At 31.7% G+C, this 26,372-nt stretch overlaps 1 protein-coding gene across 1 annotated transcript; it reads left to right on the top strand.

Annotated features, from left to right (window-relative positions):
- Positions 1-23,067: 23,067 nt before the first annotated feature.
- Positions 23,068-24,663, top strand: LOC139487023 (cholecystokinin receptor-like). Its single transcript, XM_071272043.1, has one exon. The coding sequence runs from the start codon at positions 23,295-23,297 to the stop codon at positions 24,441-24,443; it is 1,149 nt and encodes a 382-aa protein (XP_071128144.1). The 5' UTR covers positions 23,068-23,294; the 3' UTR covers positions 24,444-24,663.
- Positions 24,664-26,372: the final 1,709 nt, after the last annotated feature.

Below are 26,372 nucleotides of genomic sequence, written 5' to 3'. Positions count from 1 at the left end.
TTGTTTTGTTTGCTGTAAAATCATGACTCGACATGTTACTCAATACTAATGTGAGTACAATCTAATTAAAAACCGATCTCTCATCGCTCCCGTTTTCTTATATGTCTCTTTGCTCAAATTTTAACTTTCTACTCCAAATAATGCATAAACTTCTGTAATCATCGAATCCATTATACATGATATATATTGATGTCACAAAAAGACAATTTTCCCCTTCAGTCCAAACGCTCTAAAGGAAAACTTTTTTGATTGGCTTATTGATAGGTGGTCAAATAATTTGCATATCATTATAAATTCATAAGTTCCAGTTCATTCACGTGTGACCTCAAAGCGGGTTTCGTTAGATCGCCCACGCGACATATCAGAAAACGGGAGCGATGAAAGATCGGTTTTTAATTAGATTAATGTGAGCAGCATATATGTAGGACTCTAAAGTGCGATGGTACTCTAAAGTGCGATGATCACGCTAAAGTGCGATGGTCTACGCTAAAATGCGACGGTGTCTCACGCTAAAGTGCGATGGTTGTTTGTTCGCTAAAGTACGATGGTGTCTCACGCTAAAGTGCGATGGTTGTTTGTTCTGTAAAGTACGATGGTGTATCACGCTAAATTGCGATGGTCTAAAGGATAAAATTCTAAGTATTAAAACATCGAGGTTTAAAAAGTCTTTTTGTAAAAGGTTTAACATTTGTGATAGGCTTTACAATTTACCGGTAGGCTGAAGTGATTGTTTCTAAATTAACAAGTCCGACCATGTACTAATTGCTATTAAGGTAACTTATGTTTTGCAAAATATTATTTTTCATGTAAAATGAATTTTTAATAATTCGAAGCGTATTGAATATTTGGAAAATTGGTGTAGATTGCCGTTCACACTAATGTTACAACCTATCTTACATTACATTTGTCATTGAAAATTAAAAATACAAAACTCGCACGTTCATTGTCGGAATATGCAACATTTATTTGTATAACTTAAAAGCTTTAATCAGGCTAAATGCGAGAGAAATGCAATGTTCTCCAAGCTTTCTCCTTTTTGCGTAGCTAGTACAAATACATGTATGTTTTATTTTCCTACAATGTACAGTACGAACTACATGTCTTAGCAGACAATTTATAATTCACGCATGAAACATAAATTTTTATTTTACCGACGTTACTTTTCATTAAAATCGACGGATTTTTAACGGGGATCACAAAGTAAACTGCCACATAAACAATCAATTATGATTCGAACGTATCCGTTTGCTTCATATAGAAGCAGGATAAGTATGCGTATACTTTTTTTTTTATTTATATAGTAAAATAGTCGACTGTAGTCCTTTCTTCCAGCACTCGAAAAAAAATAAACCTTGTGATTCAGCCGACAATGAACACGGTTAAATTAAATCAATTACTAGTAAGCCATGGACATTTGGTGTAAAATTTGTTAATCAAATATTCCTAATCTATCTTCCGGTATGTTCATTTTTAGTTTGTATAAACGACTGTTAACGTCATAATCCAACTACGTTTCTAACGTCTATACTTTTGCGGACCATTGTACTTTAGCGTATGGAAGCATCGCACTTTAGCGTGTACCATCGCACTTTAGCTAGACCATCGTACTTTAGCGTCCCCATCGCACTTTAGAGTCCTACATATATAAACTATAAATCATTTTTAATATATCAAGTTATCACCTAGAATATAACTGTGATATTTGCCGATAATAGACACCCAAAATGAAACATAATCATAATTAAGGTATTTCTATGGCACGCCTGAACCACTTTTATTAATTAATGTTAGATTATCTCAGATAAACTAAGATTATCTCAGCTTAATTCAATTTGAAAAAATCCTAGTTTATCTCAGAAAATACATAAAATTCATTATCTAGAGAAAATCCCGGTTTATTTTAAAATATTAAGAAAATCTAGGTTTATCTGAACTATTTTCAGATAATCCTACTTTATCTCCAGATAATTAATTATCTGAATTTCAGATAATTCATTATCTCATTTTCCAGATAATTTAGGTTTAAATATACCAAAGAACAATGTAACGAGTGTTATAATTGGACGACAATCGTTTGCCAGATACCGTCAGATAATTCATTATCTCAATTCCAGATAATTCATTATCTCAATTCCAGATAATTCATTATCTCAATTCAAGATAATTCATTATCTCATTTTGCAGATAATTTATATAAAAAATACCGTCAGATAATTCATTATCTAATTTTGCAGATAATTTATATAAAAAATACCGTTAGATAATTCATTATCTCATTTTCCAGATAATTAAGGTTTATTACGGATTCTAAATATACCAAAGAACAATGTAACGAGTGTTATAATTGGACGACAATCGTTTGTCAGATTTTATACCGTCCTTTTTTAGAGGCGGCATGCAATTATCAAACTACTCATGGTGTGGACATCACCGTTATTGACACCCGGACAAGCGAAATTCGTTGAATAAATTAAAAAAAACAACAGTGAATTACAGAAGGGCTGATTATATACAATATACATCATCATATACTTTGAACATACTTAATAAACAAATTTGTTATCTCTCTCTTTGACGCTAACTGGCTGTTTATTACTGACGGCTAATTTCGACATCGAATATTTAAATTTAATCAGTCGGTTTTAATCTTTTTATAATGACAACGGGTTTGTAAAATATTTAATTTTAACTATAATTGCATTATTTCGTCATGTGTCAGTGAACAAAATAGAGATTACACTAGAAAGAAGAAAATCAAGTTATCCAATACACAAATAATGCACGATTCAATTATGGAAAAAACAATTATTTCATCATGGAAAAATACATATTTTTCATTTTGCTTTTCAAAATAATTGAATACATAAGTCAGAGTTTAAATGCCTTAAACCTTAAAGAGTCAGTTTTAAATTGTACGATATAAACAATACAATGTACATTGTCGGAAAGACTAAATGTTTGCTTACTCGCTAAGAAACACGGAAAACCTCTTCGTTCTGTTTTTAAATCTGGACCCAAAAAAGTTTAATTTTTACAGGTAAATGTAATTACGGGTGACATGATTGTCAAACCTCTACCTGTTATATGGGTAATAAATATACAACTACCCGCAATAAATGTTGACATAACAGGAAAAAAGTAATAAAAGTCTTTTAAGACTGCTCAAAACAAAAAAATAACTCGTTCACGAAAAAGATATTTTGAAAGGTAAATATTCCTACGGTTTCGGATTTATATTTTTCTCTTATCTTTTTTTCTAATTATCACTCCTGACTCGAAAACTAGCATATTTTAACACAAGACACAAAATCACAATCCAGTGATATGATTTTTTTTTTAAATTAAATCCTGCTCATAGGAAATAGCCTTCTACAATAATTAATTCAGAGCTCTTCAAAATTGACGAAGAACATATATAGAAAAGAAAGAAAAGATATTTAAAATGTGTTCGTCAATCCATGTACAAATAAAGAAGGGAACTTCATCCAGTTCAACCAAAAATCCATCTGAATTTCACAAACTTCTAGATGATATTGGTGTTGTCTCGGTGTTGCAACAAACACAGATGTTTCAGCATATTTTGTACAGAATTAAAATTACTCTACCAAGTTGTAAATTGCTGGTCCTAAGCATGAATAATGGAGGAGCGAATTCAATTATTAGTCGTTTTATACATTTATAAGTAAAAATTAATAAATTCATAAAATTGGCCAGACAAGATAAATTCATCAAACCGGCAAGACAAGACAAGAAAATTAATTACAACTTAGGCACTCGTTACAAGATTAAAAGTCAAGATTCTTATATAAATAATCTCAATAATTGTACAAAATCTAATGTTTGATCGTATTTCACTTTGTTTCTTTTCAAGGTAAATAAATAACATTTTTTTTTTTTATTTCATTCTTCAAGTTTTAATTGTTTATTTTTTCCAGACAATGGACAATTGACATGACAATACACTGTAAATATCGTGCTTAGAATTTAAACACTTGTGATACATGTTTAGATCTAAACGTGTTTAGGATTGTGTTTAATTTCTAAACACATTTTTCAGTAAGCACATAATATTTAAACATGACGTGAATTTAAACACGTTTAAAAATGAAAGTGTAAAGAAATTAAACACATTTTTCTAAGCTAAACACGATTCTAAACACAATCCTAAACACATTGTACTGAGACACGTTTAGATCTAAACATGTAAAAAAAAGTGCACAAAAGATGTGCTTAGAATTGTGTTTAGGATCTAAACACCATTTTTACAGTGTAGTAAACCAAGGAAGTTGATAACCCTCTGAGACTCTGTTTGAATGTATTTAAAACGAATGTAGGACAGAAAGTTACAGGACAAAAAGCCACAGACAAAAAGTCGCGGACAAAAAGTCACAATACAGTTTTTGAGAAAAAAATTCTTTGAATAAGAAAACAACTAATTTTTAAAACATTTTTTTTAGTTTGACTTGAAGTATTCTATATGAACAACTTTGTTATTTAAATGTATTGAATAAATATATATAATGGTTATGTGCCAAGGAATATATCATTTGCATGATCAAAATTTAATAATTTTTCATTTATCAAGGCTTATGGAGAGTTGTCTCATTGGCACTCACACCACATCTTCCTATATCTATTATGAACAAATATCCAAAGCTTAGAAATGAAACAAATTAATTGTGACTTTTTGTCCTGTGACTTTTGTCCTATCAAATTTGTGACAAGTTTATGTCCTGTGACTTTTTGTCCTGTGACTCTGTTTACCATTTGAAAATGACAAAGTTTCGGTGTTAAAAATATCCAGTCTTTAAAAACAAGTAAACTTTATCAAATACAAATATAACAAGAGGCTGTCACAACGACAGCAAACCGGATTTATTAACATTTATTTGTGTCCTGGTAATATCACAAGAACCATTACTGATGAATGGTGAAAGTGAAAATCGTCAATATCAAATTTGACCTCCATTTTGTCATCAGTATCAACATATTAAAATTAGAAAAGCTTAGATTGAATGGTTCATGAGTAAATGCAACAACGTGAATGGAAACGCCATTTTACGATCTTTCAAGAACCATAACTCCTGAACGGTAAAAGTCAAAATCGTCATTATTGAACTTGACCTCTATTTTGTCATCAGTAACAACATATTAAAATTTCAAAAGCTTTGGTTGAATGGTTCATGAGAAAATGCACGGACACGACGGGAAACACAATTTTTCAATCTTTCAAGAGCCATAACTCCTGAACGGTAAAAGTCAAAATCGTCATTATTGAACTTGACTTCCATTTTGTCATCAGTAACAGCATATTAAAATACACAAACGACGAACAAAGACATGATCGTTCATTGTTTTTTTGACACCATGTTATCATTTTTATATTACAAGGTACAGAGTCTTGACATTTTTTTCATAAATACATTCTTCAAGGCCATACATTTACACCTTTATTACAACTACGGATCAAGGTTATCTAGAATACAACAGGTATATTTTCTGTTTCATCAAACAGCCGAACGAAACATATACCCCAAATACAGCTGTGCAGTCCTTTTTTGTTGCACCATGTGCTCTTTTTGTTCCTCATAGCAAATTACGATTTCTGTTGATTCTTTGTTTTCCTTACAAAACAGTAATTATAAGACCCTTTGTGCTCTTATGAACTCCTTTATGGTCCTTTCTGCTATATTGTGCTTTTATTGTGCTCAAAGGAGGTCCTTTATGGTGATTACGAGACCAAAAGAACATGATATGTTGTCATATGTTTGGTATGTAGAAAAATAAGTCTCAGAATAAATCTCTGCGTGGGATTTTTTTCATGAATTTGGATTAAAATATTTAAATGTATAAATGATTTGGTCAATTTTAGAGGTCAATGTCTAACTCTATCTCTACCTCTATTACATGGCCCATAGCTGGTAATAGCATGAATAGTTCAGGTGGTCGTTGTGACAACCAGACACTTCTACCTAATGCTTTAAAACTTTTACTGGTCTAGTGCTATGGGTAATTTTAGATACCATGCATACATATGTACCTCTACTACTGGTAACCATGGCTCACACGGAAAAATCAATAGGACATTGAACAAGTTCCTAGTATAATAGATTTCAACACGTACCTGTAATACATATAGAATATCCAACAAGTACCTACTATACCAATAGCTAGGATATTCAAGAAGTACCTGCTTTAGATATATGACATTCAACTAGTACTTGCTATAACTATAAGACATTAAACAAGTTCCTACTATGATAGTAGGAAATTCAAAACTTACCTGCTTTATTCATAAGATATTCAACAAGTTCCTAGTGTACCAATAGCACATTCAACACGTACCTGTTATATCTTAGACTATATGACATCCAACAAGTACGAACTATACCAATAGGATATTCAACAAGTACCTGCTATAGCTATGTGACATTGACAAGTACCTGCTATATGTAGAGGATATACATTAACTTCCTACTTTAACCCTAGGACATTCAACAAGTACCTGATATGACTTCAGGAATTTAATAAGTACATTTGTACCTGCTATGACTATATGATATTCTTCGAGTACCATCCATGACTATAGGACATTCAATAAGTACCTGTATATCTCCATGACATTTAACAAGTTCCTGATATGACTACAAGACATTCAACAAGTACCTGCTATAGCAATACGAAATTCAACACGCACCTGCTATAACTATAGAAATTCAACAAGTTCCTACTATAACTATAAGACATTCAACAAGTTCCTACTATAATAACAGGGTTTTGCCACGAACTTGATATAGATACGGTATAGGACATTCAACAGGAACCTCCTATATCAATGAGATAACCAACATTTACCTACTATAGCTATAACATATTCAACAAAAAGCTGCTTTATTTAGAGGACATTCACCAAACTCCTGCAACAACTATAGATCATTCAACTAGTATCACTATACCAAAAGGATATTCAACAAGTACATACTATACCAAAAGGATATTCAACAAGTACCTACTATACCAAAAAGGATATTCAACAAGTACCTACTATACCAAAAGGACAAGTACCTGCTGAAGATATTGGACATTCCAAATGACCTTGCTATAACTATAAGACTATAAACATGTTCCTACTATAACAGTAGGAAATTCAGCACGTATCTGCTTTATCAATAAGAAAATCAACAGGTTCTCAGTATAACAATAGAAATTCAACACGTACCTGTAATATATATATATATAAACGAGTCTAAATTGAAAACTACGTTCAAACCTATGATTGCGTTGGATACGTGTGCATGTAAAACAAATGTCGTTGTAGAAGGGTCTAAAAACAGCACAAACCAAATTTTTCAAAAAAACAAAAAAGTGAAAAAGTATATTTAAAATATATATATATAACTCGTCTAAAGATCAACCCAACAATGTTAGTTCTGTAAATTTGCTTTCGAAAATTTTTTGTTCTTCCCTCGCCGGGATTCGAAACCATGCTACTGACACCAAATCGCCTGCACTGCAGCCGTCCCGCTAGACCACACGACCACCTGGGCTTCACAAAATAAAGCTTTCGGTGGCCGTGTGTTACCTTTCCTCGTCAGTTTTAATCTAGCGTCGTACTATAGTACATGATATATAAGGCAAGGAGATGTTATTGTTAAAGATCAGCTCAATTATATATATATTCAACAGTGTTGAATGGTGATAGATATACAGAGTGGTGGTAGATACACTTAAAGTACTTAGAGTGGTAATAGATATACAGAGTTGTGGTTAGATTGTTGATGGATATAAAATCGTTGTGGTGGATGTCAAAAGATTTTAGATATACAGATTGATAGTAGATATAAAACGTAGGGGTATATATACAAACTGGTAGTATATATACAAGGTAATGAAAAATATACAGTCTGGTGATGAATAAAAAAATATTACAGAAATAAAGAGTGGTAGTTTCACCACTTTGTATATCTACCATCACTCTGCATATCTATCATCACTGTATATCTATCATTCCTGTATATCTATAACCACTCTGTATATCTATCACCCCTCTATAATCTATCACCCCTCTGTATATCTATCACCACTCTGTCTTTCATCCACCACTCTGTATATCTACCACCACTCTTTATATCTTTCACCAACCTCTACATCTATCACCACTCTGTATAGCTACCACCACTCTGTTTATCTATCAACAATCTGTACATCTTTCACATTTCTGTATATATATATCACCCCTCTGTATATCTGTCACCACTCTGTATATATAAATTATCACTTTGTATATCGATCATCGCTCTGTATATATATATATATATATTATCACTTTGTCTAACTATCACCACTCTGTATATCTATCACCAATCTGCACATTTATCACCATTCTAAATGCATATCACCAATCTGTACATCTATCACCATTCTGTATATCTATCACCAATCTGTATATCTATCGACAATCAGTACATCTATCACCACTCTGTATATATATCACAAATCTATAAATCTACCACCTCTGTATATTTTTCACCATTTTGTATATCTTTTTTCAAACTGTATATCTATCACCATTATCTATTACCACTATGTATATCTACTACCCCACTGTATATCGTTCACCCCTCTGTATATATATATATATCACCCCTCTGTATATATAAATATAAAACATGTCTGAAAGAGTACAACATCACCAAAAACACAATAAAACGAACAATATGTTAGATATTTCGAATAACAGATATCCTTCCTCGGTAATTGCAAATATAAATATATGTATACAACTCGCTCCATCTGTATATTTATCACCACCCTAACTATCTATCATCACACTGTATATTATCATCAATCTGTCTAACAACCACTACTCTGTCTATCAACCATCAATCTGTATATCTATCCCAATTCTGTATATCTATCACCACTCTGTATATCTATTACCTCTCTCTATATCTATCATCCCTCTGTAAATCTATCTCAATTCTGTATATCTATCACCACTCTGTATATCTATCACCCCTCTGTATATCCATCACCACTCTATATATATTACCACTTTGTACATCTATCACAAATCTATACATCTATCACCACTCTGTACATAATCACCAGTCTGTATATATATCACAACTCTATATATATATCCACTTTGTACATCTATCACCAATCTATACATCTATCACCACTCTGTATATAATCACCAGTCTGTATATCTATCACCACCCTGTTTATCTAAAACCACTTTGTATTTTTACCACAACGTTTTTATATCTGTCATCAATATGTAGATAAACTTCCACTCTGTATATCTATTACCTCTCTGTATATCTATCATCCCTCTGTAAATCTATCACAATTCTGTATATCTATCACCACTCTGTATATCTATCACCCCTCTGTATATCTATCACCACTCTGTACATCTATCACCACTATGTTTATCTTTCACCAATCTGTATATCTATCGACAATCTGTACATATATCACCACTCTGTATATATATCACCAATAAGTATATCTATTACCACTCTGTATATCTACCAACACTCTGTATATTTTTCACCACTTTGTATATCTTTTTTCAACCTGTTTATATATCAGCATTCTGTATATCTATCACCACTCTGTATATCTATCACCAATCTATACATCTATGACAACTCTGTATATCTATCAACAATCTGTACATCTATCTGCATTCTATATATCTATCACCAATCTGTATATCTATCACCACCCTGTTTATTTAAAGCCACTTTGTATTTTTACCACAACATTTTTATATATGTCATCAATATGTAGATTAACTACCACTCTGTATATCTATTACCTCTCTCTATATTTATCATCCCTCTGTAAATCTATCCCAATTCTGTATATCTATCACCACTCTGTATATCTATCACCCCTCTGTATATCTATCACCACTGTGTATATCTTTCACCACTATGTATATCTTTCACCAATCTGTATATCTATCACTTATCTGAACATCTATCACCACTCTGTATATCTTTCACCACTCTGTATATCTTTCACCAATCTGTAAATCGATCCCGATTCTGTATATCTATCACTACTCTGTATATCTATCACTACTCTGTATATCTATCACCACTCTGTATATATATAATCACTTAGTATATATCTATCACCACTCTATCAACACTCTGTATATCCATCACCAATCTGTACACATATCACCACTCTGTATATCTATTGCCAATCTGTACATCTATACTGATTATGTATATCTATCACCACTCTGTATATATATTATCACTTAGTATGTATCTATCACCACTCTATCACCACTCTGTATATCCATCATCAATCTGTACACATATCACCACTCTTTATATCTATCACCAATCTGTACATTTATCTCCATTCTGTATATCACCAATCTGTATATCTATCGACAATCTGTACATATATCACCACTCTGTATATATATCACCAATATGTATATCTATTACCACTCTGTATATCTACCAACACTTTGTATACTTATTACAACTCTGTATATCTTCCACCAGTCTGTATATCTATCACCACACTGTATATCAACCACCACTCCGTTAACTACCACCACTCTGTTTATTTAATCTCATCTATATATCTATCACCCCTCCACATCTATCACCAATCTGTATATCTATTGACAATCTGTACATATATCACCAATCTGTATATATATATATATCACCAATATGTATATCTATTACCACTTTGTATATCTACCAACACTTTGTATATTTTTCACCACTTTGTATATTTTTTTCAACCTATTTATATATCACCATTCTGTATATCTATCACCAATCTGTACATCTATCACCACTCTGTATACCTATCAGCAATCTGTACATCTATCTGCATTCTGTACATCTATCTGCATTCTGTATATATATCACCAATCTGTATATCTCACGACAATCTGTACATACATCACCACTCTGTATATATATCACCAATATGTATATCTATTACCACTCTGTAAATAAATCACCAATATGTATATCTATCACCACTCTGTATATCTTCCACCAGTCTGTATATCTATCACCACACTGTATATCAACCACCACTCCGTTAACTACCACCACTCTGTTCATCTAATCTCATCTATACATCAATCACCACTCCACATCTATCTCCAATCTGTATATCTATCATCACTCTGTATGTATTTCCTTAAGTGTATATATATCAAATACTTGTATACAAATTACCTCTATGTAAGTCTATTACCACTCTGTATAGCTATCACCACTATGTCTATCTTTCACCAATCTGTATATCTATCACTACTCTGTATATATATATCACTACTCTTTATATATATCATCACTTAGTATATATCTATCACCACTCTATCTACACTCTGTATATCTATCACCACTATGTATATCTTTCACCAATCTGTATATCTATCACCAATCTGTGTATCTATCACTACTCTGTATATATATCACCACTCTTTATATATATTATCACTTAGTATATATCTATCACCACTCTATCTACACTCTGTATACCTTTCACCACTCTGTATATCGTTCACAAATCTGTAAATTTATACCGATTCTGTATATCTATCACTACTCTGTATATATATCACCACTCTTTATATATATTATCACTTAGTATATATCTATCACCACTCTATCTACACTCTGTATATCCATCACCAATCTGTACACATATCACCACTCTGTATATCTTTCACCAATCTATACATCTATCCCGATTCTGTATATCTATCACCACTCTGTATATATATTGTCACTATATCTGTCACCACTCTATCACCACTCTGTATATCCATCACCAATCTGACACATATCACCACTCTGTATATCTATCACCAATCTGTACATCTATCTCCATTCTGTATATCTATCACCAATCTGTATATCTATCGAAAATCTGTACATATATCACCACTCTGTATATATATCACCAAAATGTATATCTACTACCGCTCTGTATATCTACCAACACTCTGTATATTTTTCACCACTTTGTTTATCTTTTTTCAAGCTGTTTATATATCAGCATTCTGTATATCTATCACCACTCTGTATATCTATCACCAATCTGTACATCTATCCCCACTCTGTATACCTATCACCAATCTGTTCATTTATATGCATTCTGTATATCTATTCCCACTCTGTAAATATATCACCCCTCTGTATATTTATCACCACTCTGTATATCTTCCACCACTCTGTATATCTATCACCACTCTGTATATCAACCACCACTCAATTAACTACCACCACTTTGTTTATTTAATCTCATCTATACATCTATCACAACTCCACATCTATCTCCAATCTGTATATCTATCATCACTCTGTATATATTTCCTTAAGTGTATAATATCACATACTTGTATATAAATTACCTCTATGTAAGTCTAACACCACTCTGTATATCTATAACCACTCGGTATATCTTCCACCACTCTACATATATCTATCTCCACTCTGTTTATATATCACCACTATGTATATCTATCCTTATCTGTACATATATCACATCTTTGTATCTATCTATTACCTCTCTGTAAACCAATCACCACTCTGTATATCTAACATCAATATGTATATCTATCACCCCTTTGTGTATCTATCAACATTCTGTATATCTATCTCCATCTGTATATATATCACCAATTTGTTTATCTGTCACCACTCTGTATATCTATCAGCACTCTATATATTTATCAAAACTCTGTATTTCTTTCACCACTCTGTAAATCTATAACCACTCTGTATTTCTTTCACCACTCTGTAAATCTATAACCACTCTGTATCTATATCACCACTCTGTATATCTTCCACCCCTCTCTATATCTATCACTCCCATGTATATTTATCACCAATTTGTATAAATATCACCTTTTTGTAAATCTACCGACACTATGTAAATCTTTCAACACTCTGTATATCAACCACCACTCCGTATATCTACCACCACTCTGTGTATCTATCGTTATCTATACATCTATCACCACTCTATATCTATATCACCACTCTGTTTATCTTCCACCACTCTGTATATCTATCACCACTTTGTCTATCATCCACCACTCTATATATTTACTAAAACTCTGTGTATCTTTCACCACTGTAAATATATCACCAATATGTGTATATATCACCTTTCTGTATAAATATCATCACTCTGTATATCTTCCACCACTCTGTATATTTATCACCTTTCTCTATATATATATATATATCACCACATCTATCACCACTCTGTATATCTACCACCACTCTGTATATCTACCTCTACTCTGTTTATCTATCACAATTTTGTCCATCATCAACCACAATGTATTTCTACCACCACTCTGTATATCTATCTACACTTTGTTTCTATCACCAATTTGTATATTTTGCAAATCGGCGGCCAATTCTATCATCCCCTTATTGAGGTCCAATTTTTGGCTCTTCTAATCGAAGTCCAATTTTTAGCTTCTCTAATCGTTGTCCGTTTTAATGGACCTATGGAAAGATCCAAACGCCGAGACATTTTTTGCCGACATGCCGTATTATACAAAAATATATCTTAAAAAACTGAACAAAACTGTGGAAATTGGGACAAAAAAAGTTGATAACAGAACTGAAAGTTGGATTGTCCGAGAAGAATAAAGATTTAAAAAAAAAGGTAGTAAAGACAGTTCTAGGTCAATATTTTTACAACCTATATAGTATATGTGACAAATAAAATATATTATTTTTTTCTCTTTTAATGTAATACCCTTGTTTACAGGTTGCAATATCATTTTTTATGTAATTTAAAAGCTTATTAAAAACAATGAAACGTGTAGAGATTGTTAATCGAACAACTATAGACCAGAGTTCAAATAAAGTGGATGTAAGCAATTATATAGCCCTTTACCTTTACAGCTTGTTGTTCGGTGTGAGCCAAGGCTCCGTATTTAAGACCGTATTTTTACCTATGATGGGTTTCTTTTATAAACTGTGACTTGGTTGGGGAATTGTCTCATTGGCACTCAAACCACATTTTCTTATATCTATAGGGAACTGTACGTCCTTCAACAAGGAATCATTGAGCAATTAAAGGTCAGGACATGACACATATAAAACAATTATTATACAACTAAAAACTAATTTAAAACAAAAAAATCTGAACAACAAATATTCAAGACATAAACCAACGACAACCACTATACTACAGGCACATAAAATATTTGGCTGGGTTTAACATGTTTGTGAGCACTTAATCTTCCTCTAATCTGAGACAATGGTGTAACAGCACAACATAAAAACATAATCCCAATTTATTTTGTATATTTTTCACTCCAAGTGTAAAACAAATGTCATTGGGCGTCGATTTGAGTATCAAACAATTGGACGTCGAATTTAAAAGAATTTAATCACCACTCTGTATATCTAACATTACTTTGTATATCTACAATCACTCTGTATATCTATCACCACGCTATACCTCGTGACACCCCTAATTATTTTTCTATAGAGGCTATGAAAAAAAAAATCCCCATTTTTTCATATGTTTTTTAACATAGGGCCACTCGATACCTTGCGCAAAAGATGCGCCTGTTTCTCCTCTACAAGACCTAAATAGTCATACCCGGTGACTCCCCTCATTGTTTTTCTCAAGAAGCCATAAAATAGGCCAACCCCACTTTTTTCCGTTTTTTTTTCAAATTTTTAGCCCTATAGTTTCAGATTTTAATGATGTTAATTAGCATAAATTGATGACTTTTAAACATTGATTTATAAATAGTATTGTGTATTAAAAATGATTTATTAAAGCAGGAAAGTACATAAAATGTTATTATAATTTTGTGGATACATCTGTTCCTGATTGCATATATACGATTGCCCAATGTGTTCAATCTGGACTACCAAAGTTGGGCTCTCATTTGTATAATAAATTAAAACTCACTGACACTCCATGAATTTACACGTATTTCATTTAACAGTAAAAAAAAATATATTTTAAGTAATAATTTTCCAGAAAGTCTTTAAACCGCCCAGGACCTCCTGATTGCACTGAGTACGAAAGGTTTTCTTAGAACAAAAATAAAGATACAAGTTGCAAAAAAATAGATCTAATTCAATGCAAAATGTGGCGATCAAACACCCGTGTTAACAGCGTTTGTTTAATGGTTAACAATGCACTGGGCACGTGTCGTTAAATAACAAACTAATAAGCAATATAATAGAGTTGTAAGGTAATAAACATGATAAATATTTCAGGTATTGGGCATTTGTCATCATCATGATTAGATTATCTAATTAACAAAAAAACACTTAAAACTTTATATTTCAATTTACTAATAAAATACAAAATGTAAGTACTAAAATGTAACATTAAGCAATAAAATGTATGATACCATATTTCACTGTTTTAATAGAGAAAATTACGGAAAGAAACATGGAGCGTGATATCTTTTTTAATTAAGATTATAACTTTCTAAAAGGAAACCCTTTAGGACTTCTAAATGGTGTATTTCATCTGTGCTAAACTTATTTCAACATTAAAGTTATTTGTCCTAGTTAATTGTGCGGATGTCAGATTTATGTAACATATTTCACTATCTTCATAAGGAAAAATACGGATATTACATTCAAATTCTCTTTAAAAGAAACTCTCAAGACAACTTCCCTCTGATCTTCATTAATATCGATATACCTGTAATACATGTACATCCTAAATAAATCAATTGTTATTTTTTATAAAATTTAGAAAAATTAAACGTTCTAAAACGTTTCCCGCAAGAGTCTTATCTTTCATTATCCTGTCTGTATAGATGTACCATGGTCTCTATATCTTATCCCTTATGACCATGAAATTATCTTCCAATGTGTCGTGACTTTCTATTGGCTCCTTTTTTCAGATAATCAATTTTCTCAGAATTTTCAGATAATCCCGGATTTTCTCAGATAATCCCGGTTTATCTCAGATAAACTAGGTTTATCTCAGATAAACTAGGTTTATCTCAGCTTAATTCAAATTCGAGAAAATTCTAGTTTATCTGAGAAAATATAGAAAATTCATTATCTGGAGAAACTCCCGGTTTATCTGAAAATAGTGAGATAAACCCGCATTATCTGGAAAAAATCGAGATAATCCCGGTTTATCTGAGCTTAATGTAAAAAAGTGAGATATTCCTAGTTTATCTGAGAAAATCCTGGTTTATCTGAGATAATCTAGGATTATCTATAAAGGTGGTTCAGGCGTGCCATATATTTCCGTATAATATATCTTTACATTTAGTTACATGTAGTTCAAATTTCAAAACATTATATATGTGTTGTCTAATTAATATTCTCAATTTTAAAATTGAGAAAGGAAATGGTGAATATGTCAAAGCGACAACCACCCGACCATAGAGCAAACAACAGCCGAAGGCAACCAATGGGTCTTCAATGTAGCGAGAATTCCCGCACCCGTAGGTGTCCTTCAGCTGGCCCCTAAAATATGCATAATAGTACAGTGATAATGGACGTCATACTAAACTCCGAATTATACACAAGAAACTAAAATTTAAAATCATACAAGACTAACAAAGGCCAGAGGCTCCTGACTTGGGACAGGCGCAAAATTGCGGCGGGGTTAAACATGTTTATGAGATCTCAACCCTCCCCCTATACCTCTAGCCAATGTAGAAAAGTAAAAGAATAACAATACGCACATTAAAATTCAGTTCAAGAGAAGTCCGAGTCTGATGTCAAAAGATGTAACAAAAGAAAATAAATAAAATGACAATAATACATAAATAACAACAGACTACTAGCAGTTAACTGACATGCCAGCTTCAGACCTCAATTAAACAGATTGAAAGATTATGTCTTCATCATATGAATATCAGGTACAATCCCTCCCGTTAGGGGTTTAGTATCATACTATCATAAAATATATGAGAAGAACATAACCCGTGTCATGCCAACAACTGTTTTTTTAGAAATAAATGTGTTTAGTTCCGATGCAAAGACCCTATCAGTGAATCAATGTTAAAGCCAAAATATGCAATCTTTAATGACCTGACAACAGTATCGTAACTATATCCCCTTTTAATAAGTCTATTTAAAGGTTTTGTTAGTTTCTGAGGAGAATACTGACATTTTTGTGCTTTATAAAGAATATTTCCATAAAATTTTGGATGTGAAATACCTGAACGTATAAGATGTCTGCATGTTGAGTAATATTTACGAATTATTTCCTTATACCGGTGATAAAATTTAGTAAATGTTTTGACCAGTTTGTGATATCGAAAACCCTGGTGTAATAATTTTTCAGTAATACATAAATTTCTCTCGCTAAAATCTAATACATTGTTACATACACGAGCGAATCGTACAAGTTGAGATATATAAACACCATAAGATGGTGACAAGGGAACGTCACCATCTAAAAATGGATAATTAACAATAGGAAATGAAAAATCATCTCTTTTATCATAAATTTTTGTATTAAGCTTCCCGTTTATTATATAGATATCAAGATCGAGGAAAGGGCAGTGGTCATTGTTATCATTAGCTTTATTTAAAGTAAGTTCTACAGGATAAATTTCTTTAGTATACATACTGAAGTCGTCATTATTTAGAGCCAATATAGCATCCAAATATCTAAAAGTATTGTTAAATATTTGTATCAAATGTTGTTTTGATGGGTCTTTGCTAATTTTAGTCATAAATTGTAACTCATAACAATACAAAAACAGGTCCGCAATAAGTGGTGCACAGTTAGTCCCCATTGGAATTCCAATAACTTGACGATATACGGAATCTCCAAAGCGAACAAAAATGTTATCAAGTAAAAATTCAAGTGCATAAATAGTATCAAAGCATGTCCAATTGACATAGTTCTTTTGTTTATTGCTACTAAAAAATGATCTAAAAGAGTTTGAACATATGTACTCGCATTCCGACTTTTTAAATGCCCAGTTAATTAGGGATGTGAATTTTTTCTTAATAAGAATATGAGGCAAAGTGGTATATAGGGTAGAAAAATCAAAACTTTGAACAGATTCAAAATCACCAATATATGCATGCAATTTATCAAGTACTTCCAACGAGTTTTTGACACTCCAAAAGTAATTAATTCCACTATTTTCAAAGGCCTTATTTGAACAATTTATTATCAGGTTTTTTATTGTACCAAGTGTACTAGTAAGTAAAACAGACAATTTAGTAGTTGAACAATGGCTGGAAGATGAAATAAATCTATATTTGTAAGGTTTTTTGTGCAGCTTCGGAAGCCAGTACATAGTTGGGACTTTCATTGTGTTTGGTTCTGCTTGTAAAGAAGTAGCTAAAAGTTTATGTTTGTTACAGATGTCGTTTTCTGAAAATGAAGTCAGTTGGAATGTTGGTGAATTCGTGATTTCCTTTTGCAGAACCTCTATATAAAATTTACGTCAAACAATTTTGTCTTTTTGTGACATCAATATATATTATGTATACATGTATGTTATTGATATGTTTGGCTTATTATTCATAACATTTGTTTCATGTTACATGAATTATGAGAAATTAAGCGAAGAAAAAGTCGTATTACCTGAATTCGACTGCAGTCCTTTTATCAGTGTTTGTTGTTGCTGTACGATGGTAGCTTGCTGTTGAATAAACATAGACTGTTGTCTCATCGTGTTGTTCAGTATAGCTAACGTATTCTCCATTCGGTTCAAACGATCCTGCACAACGTCCGGATTATTCAACAGCAAACGCCTTTCTTCGGTTTTCACAGCAACGTATATTAATGCATGTATACAGCAGAAAAAGAGAACTCTGGAATTAAATATCATTGTACATATTACTTTTAAAAATCTTATCTATAACGTAACTGACCTTGATCATTCTGTCACATATGATCTTAATAAAATGCCTGACCACAAGGACAGTATATAGATAAGACAATATATAAATTTGAAGTAATTTCTAGAAAAGTTACAGTACGTGTTCACAACAATTGCGAGGTAGAAGTGAATTAAAAAAACAAACATTATTTTTTTTTAAATTTGTGTCAAATCTGACCGAAGACATTCAAGATGTATGGAGATTTAAACAATAATTCTGACTTTTCCACCATGATTGCGTGCATTTTTGAAATATGTGATGTACTTGGAAAATATCATTTGCTATTCCAAAAATTCTTTACCGAAATGGACCAAATCCATGATATTTGCGTACGGTCCAAATACTCACATGTTCTGAAACATAAATAAAGAAACTAAAAATGCAATGAAAAAGGAAGGGTTCGTGTTCTTATTTTCGAATTACAAGCCATTGAAAACTTGACGGGAAATAATTCTCTATAGACTTTTCATATATATTAACGTTGACACCTTTTTCTTTCAAACTTATGAAAAAATAAAAAGAATTTTATAGAACTTTCAAATATGGCTTTTTAAACTATATGTAATAAAATTGTATGAAAAGAAAAGTAGAGATTTGCTGGGGAAACTTTTTATTTGCACTACATGGACAAAACCAGAGGAATCCAAATATCTGGCAAAAATTGAAATACAAGTAAAGCGAACATCCTTAAAGACAACTGAATTATAATATATATTTTCGTGCATTGTGCGCACCTACATATATATATATCAAATATGTTTATTGTCATGGGGAGTATATTACGTTAAAGAATATTTGCCTCCCACCTTTTGGTTTTTGCTTCGTATCTTTAACCCTCTGTCATTTCCCTAAATTATGCTGTATAATAATTTGTGAAACACTATATCAAAAAACGCCTATACTTCTCATAACTTTGTAAAAGCTATATAATCTCAAATAAACTTTGCGTAACATATTTATAATTTATGATTTTTCTTATCAACTCTTGACAAAGAAAATGTTCCCATTCATTGTTCTATAAAACATACAGACATCTGTGCCTATAGAATTTATAAACAAAGACTAACCACAAAGTTATAAGCCTATCTTTTTATTCCTTAGATTTAATGTATCATACATTTTTTTATTGTACATGTAGAAGAAAATTTGGAAAGGCTTAGGTGCAGTGGCTTCTTTTTTCAAAACAAATATTGAATATTAAAAAGGCACACGAAAGAGAATAGTGAGGATAGCGTGTTGTTCAGTGTAGGCCAAGGAATTAATGCTTATGCACAAAAAAAGATCCTCGAAAATTTGTACCGACAACAATCGACCGTTTTCTGAAAATATAACTAAATTTCAAAAGTTTACAAAAATTTTGAAGCTCAATTCAATTATTTAAGACGACAAAACACACAGATAAGATGTATAAAACCCTAAATTAGTCAAATTCATTAAACTTTTAATGTCCATAGAAACAGATGTAAACAATTCAAATTTACTAACTTCACCCTTTTAACCTTCTCTAACAAAGAATTTCATTTCTTTTGTTTAATTTTAACCGGGTTTCCGCCTGTTAAGGAGTTCAATGATCATAATTACATTGTTTATTACGATATTGAGGCGGCTACTTCTTACTTGTAGATTACTCGTCATCTGGTGAATTGAGATTGTTGCCGTATTGACTTATACCAAACATCTCTGTTCATTCAAAGTTAGTTAACAATGACAATTAATTCATTAATTATAAAATATTTACTGTAACGATCTAACAAAGCAAGACTTTATTTTCATTATTCACGTGGAACAATTGAAGCAGTAGTTTCACAAAGGGTTAATATTGTTTAACAAAATCTATGAAAGTTTCAAATTAATTCAACAGTAATTTTGGTAAATAATTCATGATAACATAACAAAAAATTGAGAATGGAAATGTAACATAAATAAATAGAAAATGGAATATGACCTATGTTATAAGATCAATATACTCTGTTCTATAGCATCAGTTACATGTATGACGTCACTACGAAATAAACCTAAATAATGAATTTAAATACAGGTCAAAGATACCAAAGGGACATTTAACCTCATGAGTAGAAAAAAACTGACACTGCAATGGCTTAAAATGAAAAATACCAACAAACAAACAACATAGAAAAAATAAAGACTGAGCAACACGAACCAGATTCATTACTGGGGGTGATCGCAGGTGCTCTGAAAGGGTATTAGTATGTAAAATCGTGATCGACATGTGGCACCCCTCATGTTGCTCATTCTAGTACAAACCCGGTAATAAGTCTAATACGGTATGTCATATACGTGGGGAAAAGGGACGGGATTGTAGTTACGATAATATGAGCATATCCACTACTATCTGTGAAACGAATACTCCATAACGGTTAACCAACTCGTCAGGGCGTCTGTAATAAGGAAATACGCGGACAATAGGTACATGTACAATATCATAGATTTAAAGCTGTCAAAAATGTCTAAAACAACCGAAATACAACCTTTTATCTACATTTGCTATGGAAAATGATCACTATTTTATTTAGAAATGACGAAGTCCAAGTTTATGGCCAAACAATAATATTTTTACCATGACTTCTTTTTTAGGTTATTGTGGTCTTTGTAATTCAGAATGATTATAACAAATGTCTATAAGATTTCAAATAATTATAATTAATTGAACTAAGATGTTACGGAACCTAGAACATATTGTTCCCTATTATCCACCCACATTGAATTATAAAGAAAATTAAGTTGAATGTAATTTGAAGTGTCTTTCCTTCACTTTCATCTTTACTATTGATTAAACAATAGGAAATACCTAATATGGTTTGTAAGATTGGTTGTTTTTTTTTTTGCACGTTAAGTGCATGTTTCCAATTACTCAATCCGCATAAGTGTTGAGTTGAACCCGTACATTGAATTTCACAAATGCACAAACTATATGTATATCATGTATATGTACGATTTATGATAGGAAAAACATAACTACATGTATTATACATTACACTGAATAAAAATGAAATTGAACTGAACAATCTCATACAAGTTCAAAATGAAGCAATTTAAGACCAACATACAAGTTCAAAATGAAGCAATTTAAGACCAACATACAAGTTCAAAATGAAGCAATTTAAGACCAACATACAAGTTCAAAATGAAGCAATTTCAGACCAAGGAATTTCAAGACTGAAAAAGGGTTGAGTAAATTAATGTGTTTTTAAATTTGATAATATCATTAAATAAATTTACGTAACCAAATTGAGGAACTCAAAAATAGTAAGTTAACAAAAAATTAGTGCAGTTATTCATTTGTGCTGATTTTTGGATCAGAGTATAATATAATATATTGTGCATATTGTGGAAAGTTTGTCAACATTGAACCCCAAAGTTTAACCACGTACAACATGTAACTATGTGATAATATGCCTGCTTCCAAACAAGCCATCATACATGTACATATCAAAATTTCCAATATGGGCTGAGAAATAGAGGAAAAGACTACCATTGCCACCTATCTGAATTGAATTGCGCATCTTGACAAAAAAAATACTCTCAACGGATATTGATAGATATAAGAAGATGTGGTATGAATGCAAATGAGACAACTCTCCATCCAAGTCACAATTTGTAAAAGTGATGAGCACGTTCGAGTAACAGACATTTTCCATGGATACTTTTTACAAATGTAGTACGATGGACCATTAAAAAAAACTCTAAATATCCGTGGTAAAAACAATTTGGTTCCAAATTTAAATGTAGCAATAAACATGATATAAATCACTAAGTCCGCTAATAAACACGATAAAATCATGCTCAGGTGTTTCTAGTTGGCGTAAAGTGGTCATTTGTTTAAAATGATACTTCTTTATGGTTTGTTTGAAAGTGTTTCTCATTAGAAAACATTATTAACATGATCAAGAATTATGTTTAATATCATATTTGTATTATGGTCAGTTACTGTACATTAACTTTTCATGGCTTATTCAACTATATAAACTATATAAATGGATATTTTGTATTATCAATGGTCAGTACATTAACTTTTCATTGTTTTATTCAACTATATAAATGGACATTGTTGAATGCGTCTAATCAGAAACGTTGTTTAACTATTATAGCCGCCTTTATTGATCAGCTACCTTATGACAGGATCTAATCATCCAAGAATTATATTGGATTCTAAAAGTACATGACAATACATCCTTTGTATTACCAGAAACACCTGATTCCTGATTGGATATCTAACCTGAAATTTACTTCTTAAGTTTTCTTTTAATCAAATATCGAAACACTGCCATGTTTTCCAAGTGAAAGTTGTATATATAGGACTATAAATTAACTGTTTTGAGAATCTTAGAAAATACACCAAGGAAAAAAGTATTTATTTCAATAATTTAAGGACTGTGTTGGAAATTTACAAAATAGTGACTCAAAATGACTAATAACTCCAGTTTGTTTGAGAATGAAACACAAAACGGAAGTCTGACTCCGACCAAACATTTACTTGTGCCTATTATATATGTTGGATGTCTTTGTGTTCTTGGAATTCCGGGAAATACACTCGTTCTTGCAGTTTATGGCTTAATGCGAAAGTCATCGGTATACAGAACAATCATTCTTGTCCTAGGAGTAAACGATTTGTTGGTATGTGGAATAACTTTACCCTTTGAACTTTATACCATGAATAATTACCTTTCTTTCCGTGAAAAATGGACATGTAAGATTTTCCGGTTTTTGAATTATCTGTTTGTTCATAACTCTATTTTGGTTTTACTGTTAATGGCAATTGAAAGATATCGTAGAGTTTGTCGACCGTTAAAAGTTCAAATGTCAACTAAAATCGGAAGAATTTGGATTCTTTTCATTTTCTTATTTTGTTTAGTCTATACTGTTCCGAACATTTTTATAAGAGGGATACACACAGTCCAGATTCATGCAAACCTTACTGGTCACGAATGTGCGACGTCAGATGATTTTATCAACAGTAATATACCAATCATTTATACGTCCATAAGCTTCTTTATATGCCTTGGAAGTATAGCAATTCTTATAATTGTGTATTTTTGTATTGGAAAAAACATATTCGAACATTTCAAATTTGTTAAAAGTTTGAAAACGGAAGGTAAATCAGATCATCAATCAACAGTCGAATGCACCGCCAATTCGAAATCGATATCTATATCAGACAATTGTGATCTAGAATCCGTGGGTAGGATTTCAATGCATTCTAGATTTTCAAGTTCATTCAAACAAAATTGGCCAAGCATGAGATATTCACAAAGACCAAAGAAAGTTCCAGCACACCACAGCAACAAAAGTACTAAAATTGCTTTATTAATAACAATAATTTTCGTCTTAAGCTATATCCCGCATTTAGTGGCAAGCACTATGTCAGGAGTGCATGGCGACAGTTTTATTTCAAGGTATCTTCCATTATCAGTTTTTCATTTAATGCAAAGAACATACGCCATGAACCACGTGGTTAATCCTTTTATTTATGGTTTCATTGACAGAAGATTTAGAATTGAATGCAAAACTGTCTTAATACTACTTTTTCAGAAATTTAAATGTAGACTTAAATGAATTAAAAATTCAATAATGATATTGTCATGACATGTTCAAAGTACGGTTACAGTTTAGTATTGTTAAATTGTCTTTTCGAACCTTTTTGATATTATTCAAAATATTTAAAGAATTCTGAAATGATCAGAAGGTTCGTTAATAGAAAGTAACATGGATGACACATTCACCTTTGTTTTATTTACTTTTCTTTGTCTCATTTCTACTTTGCATAAGTTCTACTCAGCGGGTATATATTTTTCAAACTTATTTGTTAATTATGTTTTTGATGGACATGTATTATGTGTTAAATAAAATGCTATCAAAAGTCATGATTCTTTGATATTATTAATTTTAGATAGCATGTATATTTACATTACCACAGTAGGAATTCTTTCATGATTCTTTTTCATCAGTAATGATGTCGTGACAAGCTAATAATGTCTTTTCTTCCAGATTCCACATTTTGCATACCTTTGTATATACCTTATGGTTTATAACAGTTCGTCAAAGTGTTTGCTCTAAAACGTTTTAATTATTCTGCTTTCTGATTTTTTGGTGTATCAAGTGTACCTAATTCAGTACTAGTCCAATATCTTGCATATTATCGAATTGAATACTTGATGACGGTTCTTCCAGAAACCATTATCAAATATCTATAACAATTCCTCAAATGGCGAAAAGAATAAGTTGAATTTGATCATTTGGAAGATGTTGTTTAAGTAAAATTACAAAAATACTGAACTCCGAGGAAAATTTCAAAGTGGATAGTCCCTAATCAAATGGCAAAATCATAAGCTCAAACACATCAAACGAATAGATAACAACTGTCATATTCCTGACTTGGTACCGGCATTTTCTTATGTGGAAATTGTGGATGATTAATAAAATTGAGAAAGGAAATGGTGAATATGTCAAAGCGACAACCACCCGACCATAGAGCAAACAACAGCCGAAGGCAACCAATGGGTCTTCAATGTTGCGAGAATTCCCGCACCCGTAGGTGTCCTTCAGCTGGCCCCTAAAATATGCATAATAGTACAGTGATAATGGACGTCATACTAAACTCCGAATTATACACAAGAAACTAAAATTTAAAATCATACAAGACTAACAAAGGCCAGAGGCTCCTGACTTGGGACAGGCGCAAAATTGCGGCGGGGTTAAACATGTTTATGATATCTCAACCCTCCCCCTATACCTCTAGCCAATGTAGAAAAGTAAAAGAATAACAATACGCACATTAAAATTCAATTCAAGAGAAGTCCGAGTCTGATGTCAAAAGATGTAACAAAAGAAAATAAATAAAATGACAATAATACATAAATAACAACAGACTACTAGCAGTTAACTGACATGCCAGCTCCAGACCTCAATTAAACTGATTGAAAGATTATGTCTTCATCATATGAATATCAGGTACAATCCCTCCCGTTAGGGGTTTAGTATCATACTATCATAAAATATATGAGAAGAACATAACCCGTGTCATGCCAACAACTGTTTTTTTTAGAAATAAATGTGTTTAGTTCCGATGCAAAGACCCTATCAGTGAATCAATGTTAAAGCCAAAATATGCAATCTTTAATGACCTGACAACAGTATCGTAACTATGTCCCCTTTTAATAAGTCTATTTAAAGGTTTTGTTAGTTTCTGAGGAGAATACTGACATTTTTGTGCTTTATAAAGAATATTTCCATAAAATTTTGGATGTGAAATACCTGAACGTATAAGATGTCTGCATGTTGAGTTATATTTACGAATTATTTCCTTATACCGGTGATAAAATTTAGTAAATGTTTTGACCAGTTTGTGATATCGAAAACCCTGGTGTAATAATTTTTCAGTAATACATAAATTTCTCTCGCTAAAATCTAATACATTGTTACATACACGAGCGAATCGTACAAGTTGAGATATATAAACACCATAAGATGGTGACAAGGGAACGT

This window comes from Mytilus edulis, chromosome 8, assembly GCF_963676685.1.
Source record: "Mytilus edulis chromosome 8, xbMytEdul2.2, whole genome shotgun sequence".
Classification (NCBI taxonomy): Eukaryota; Metazoa; Mollusca; class Bivalvia; order Mytilida; family Mytilidae; genus Mytilus; species Mytilus edulis.
Note: the sequence above shows the minus strand (reverse complement) of the source record. Positions and strands in the feature narration are given on the sequence as shown.

Excerpts from the sequence above, each read along its gene's own strand:
- LOC139487023 (XM_071272043.1), top strand. The coding sequence starts at position 23,295 with ATGACTAATAACTCCAGTTTGTTTGAGAATGAAACACAAAACGGAAGT.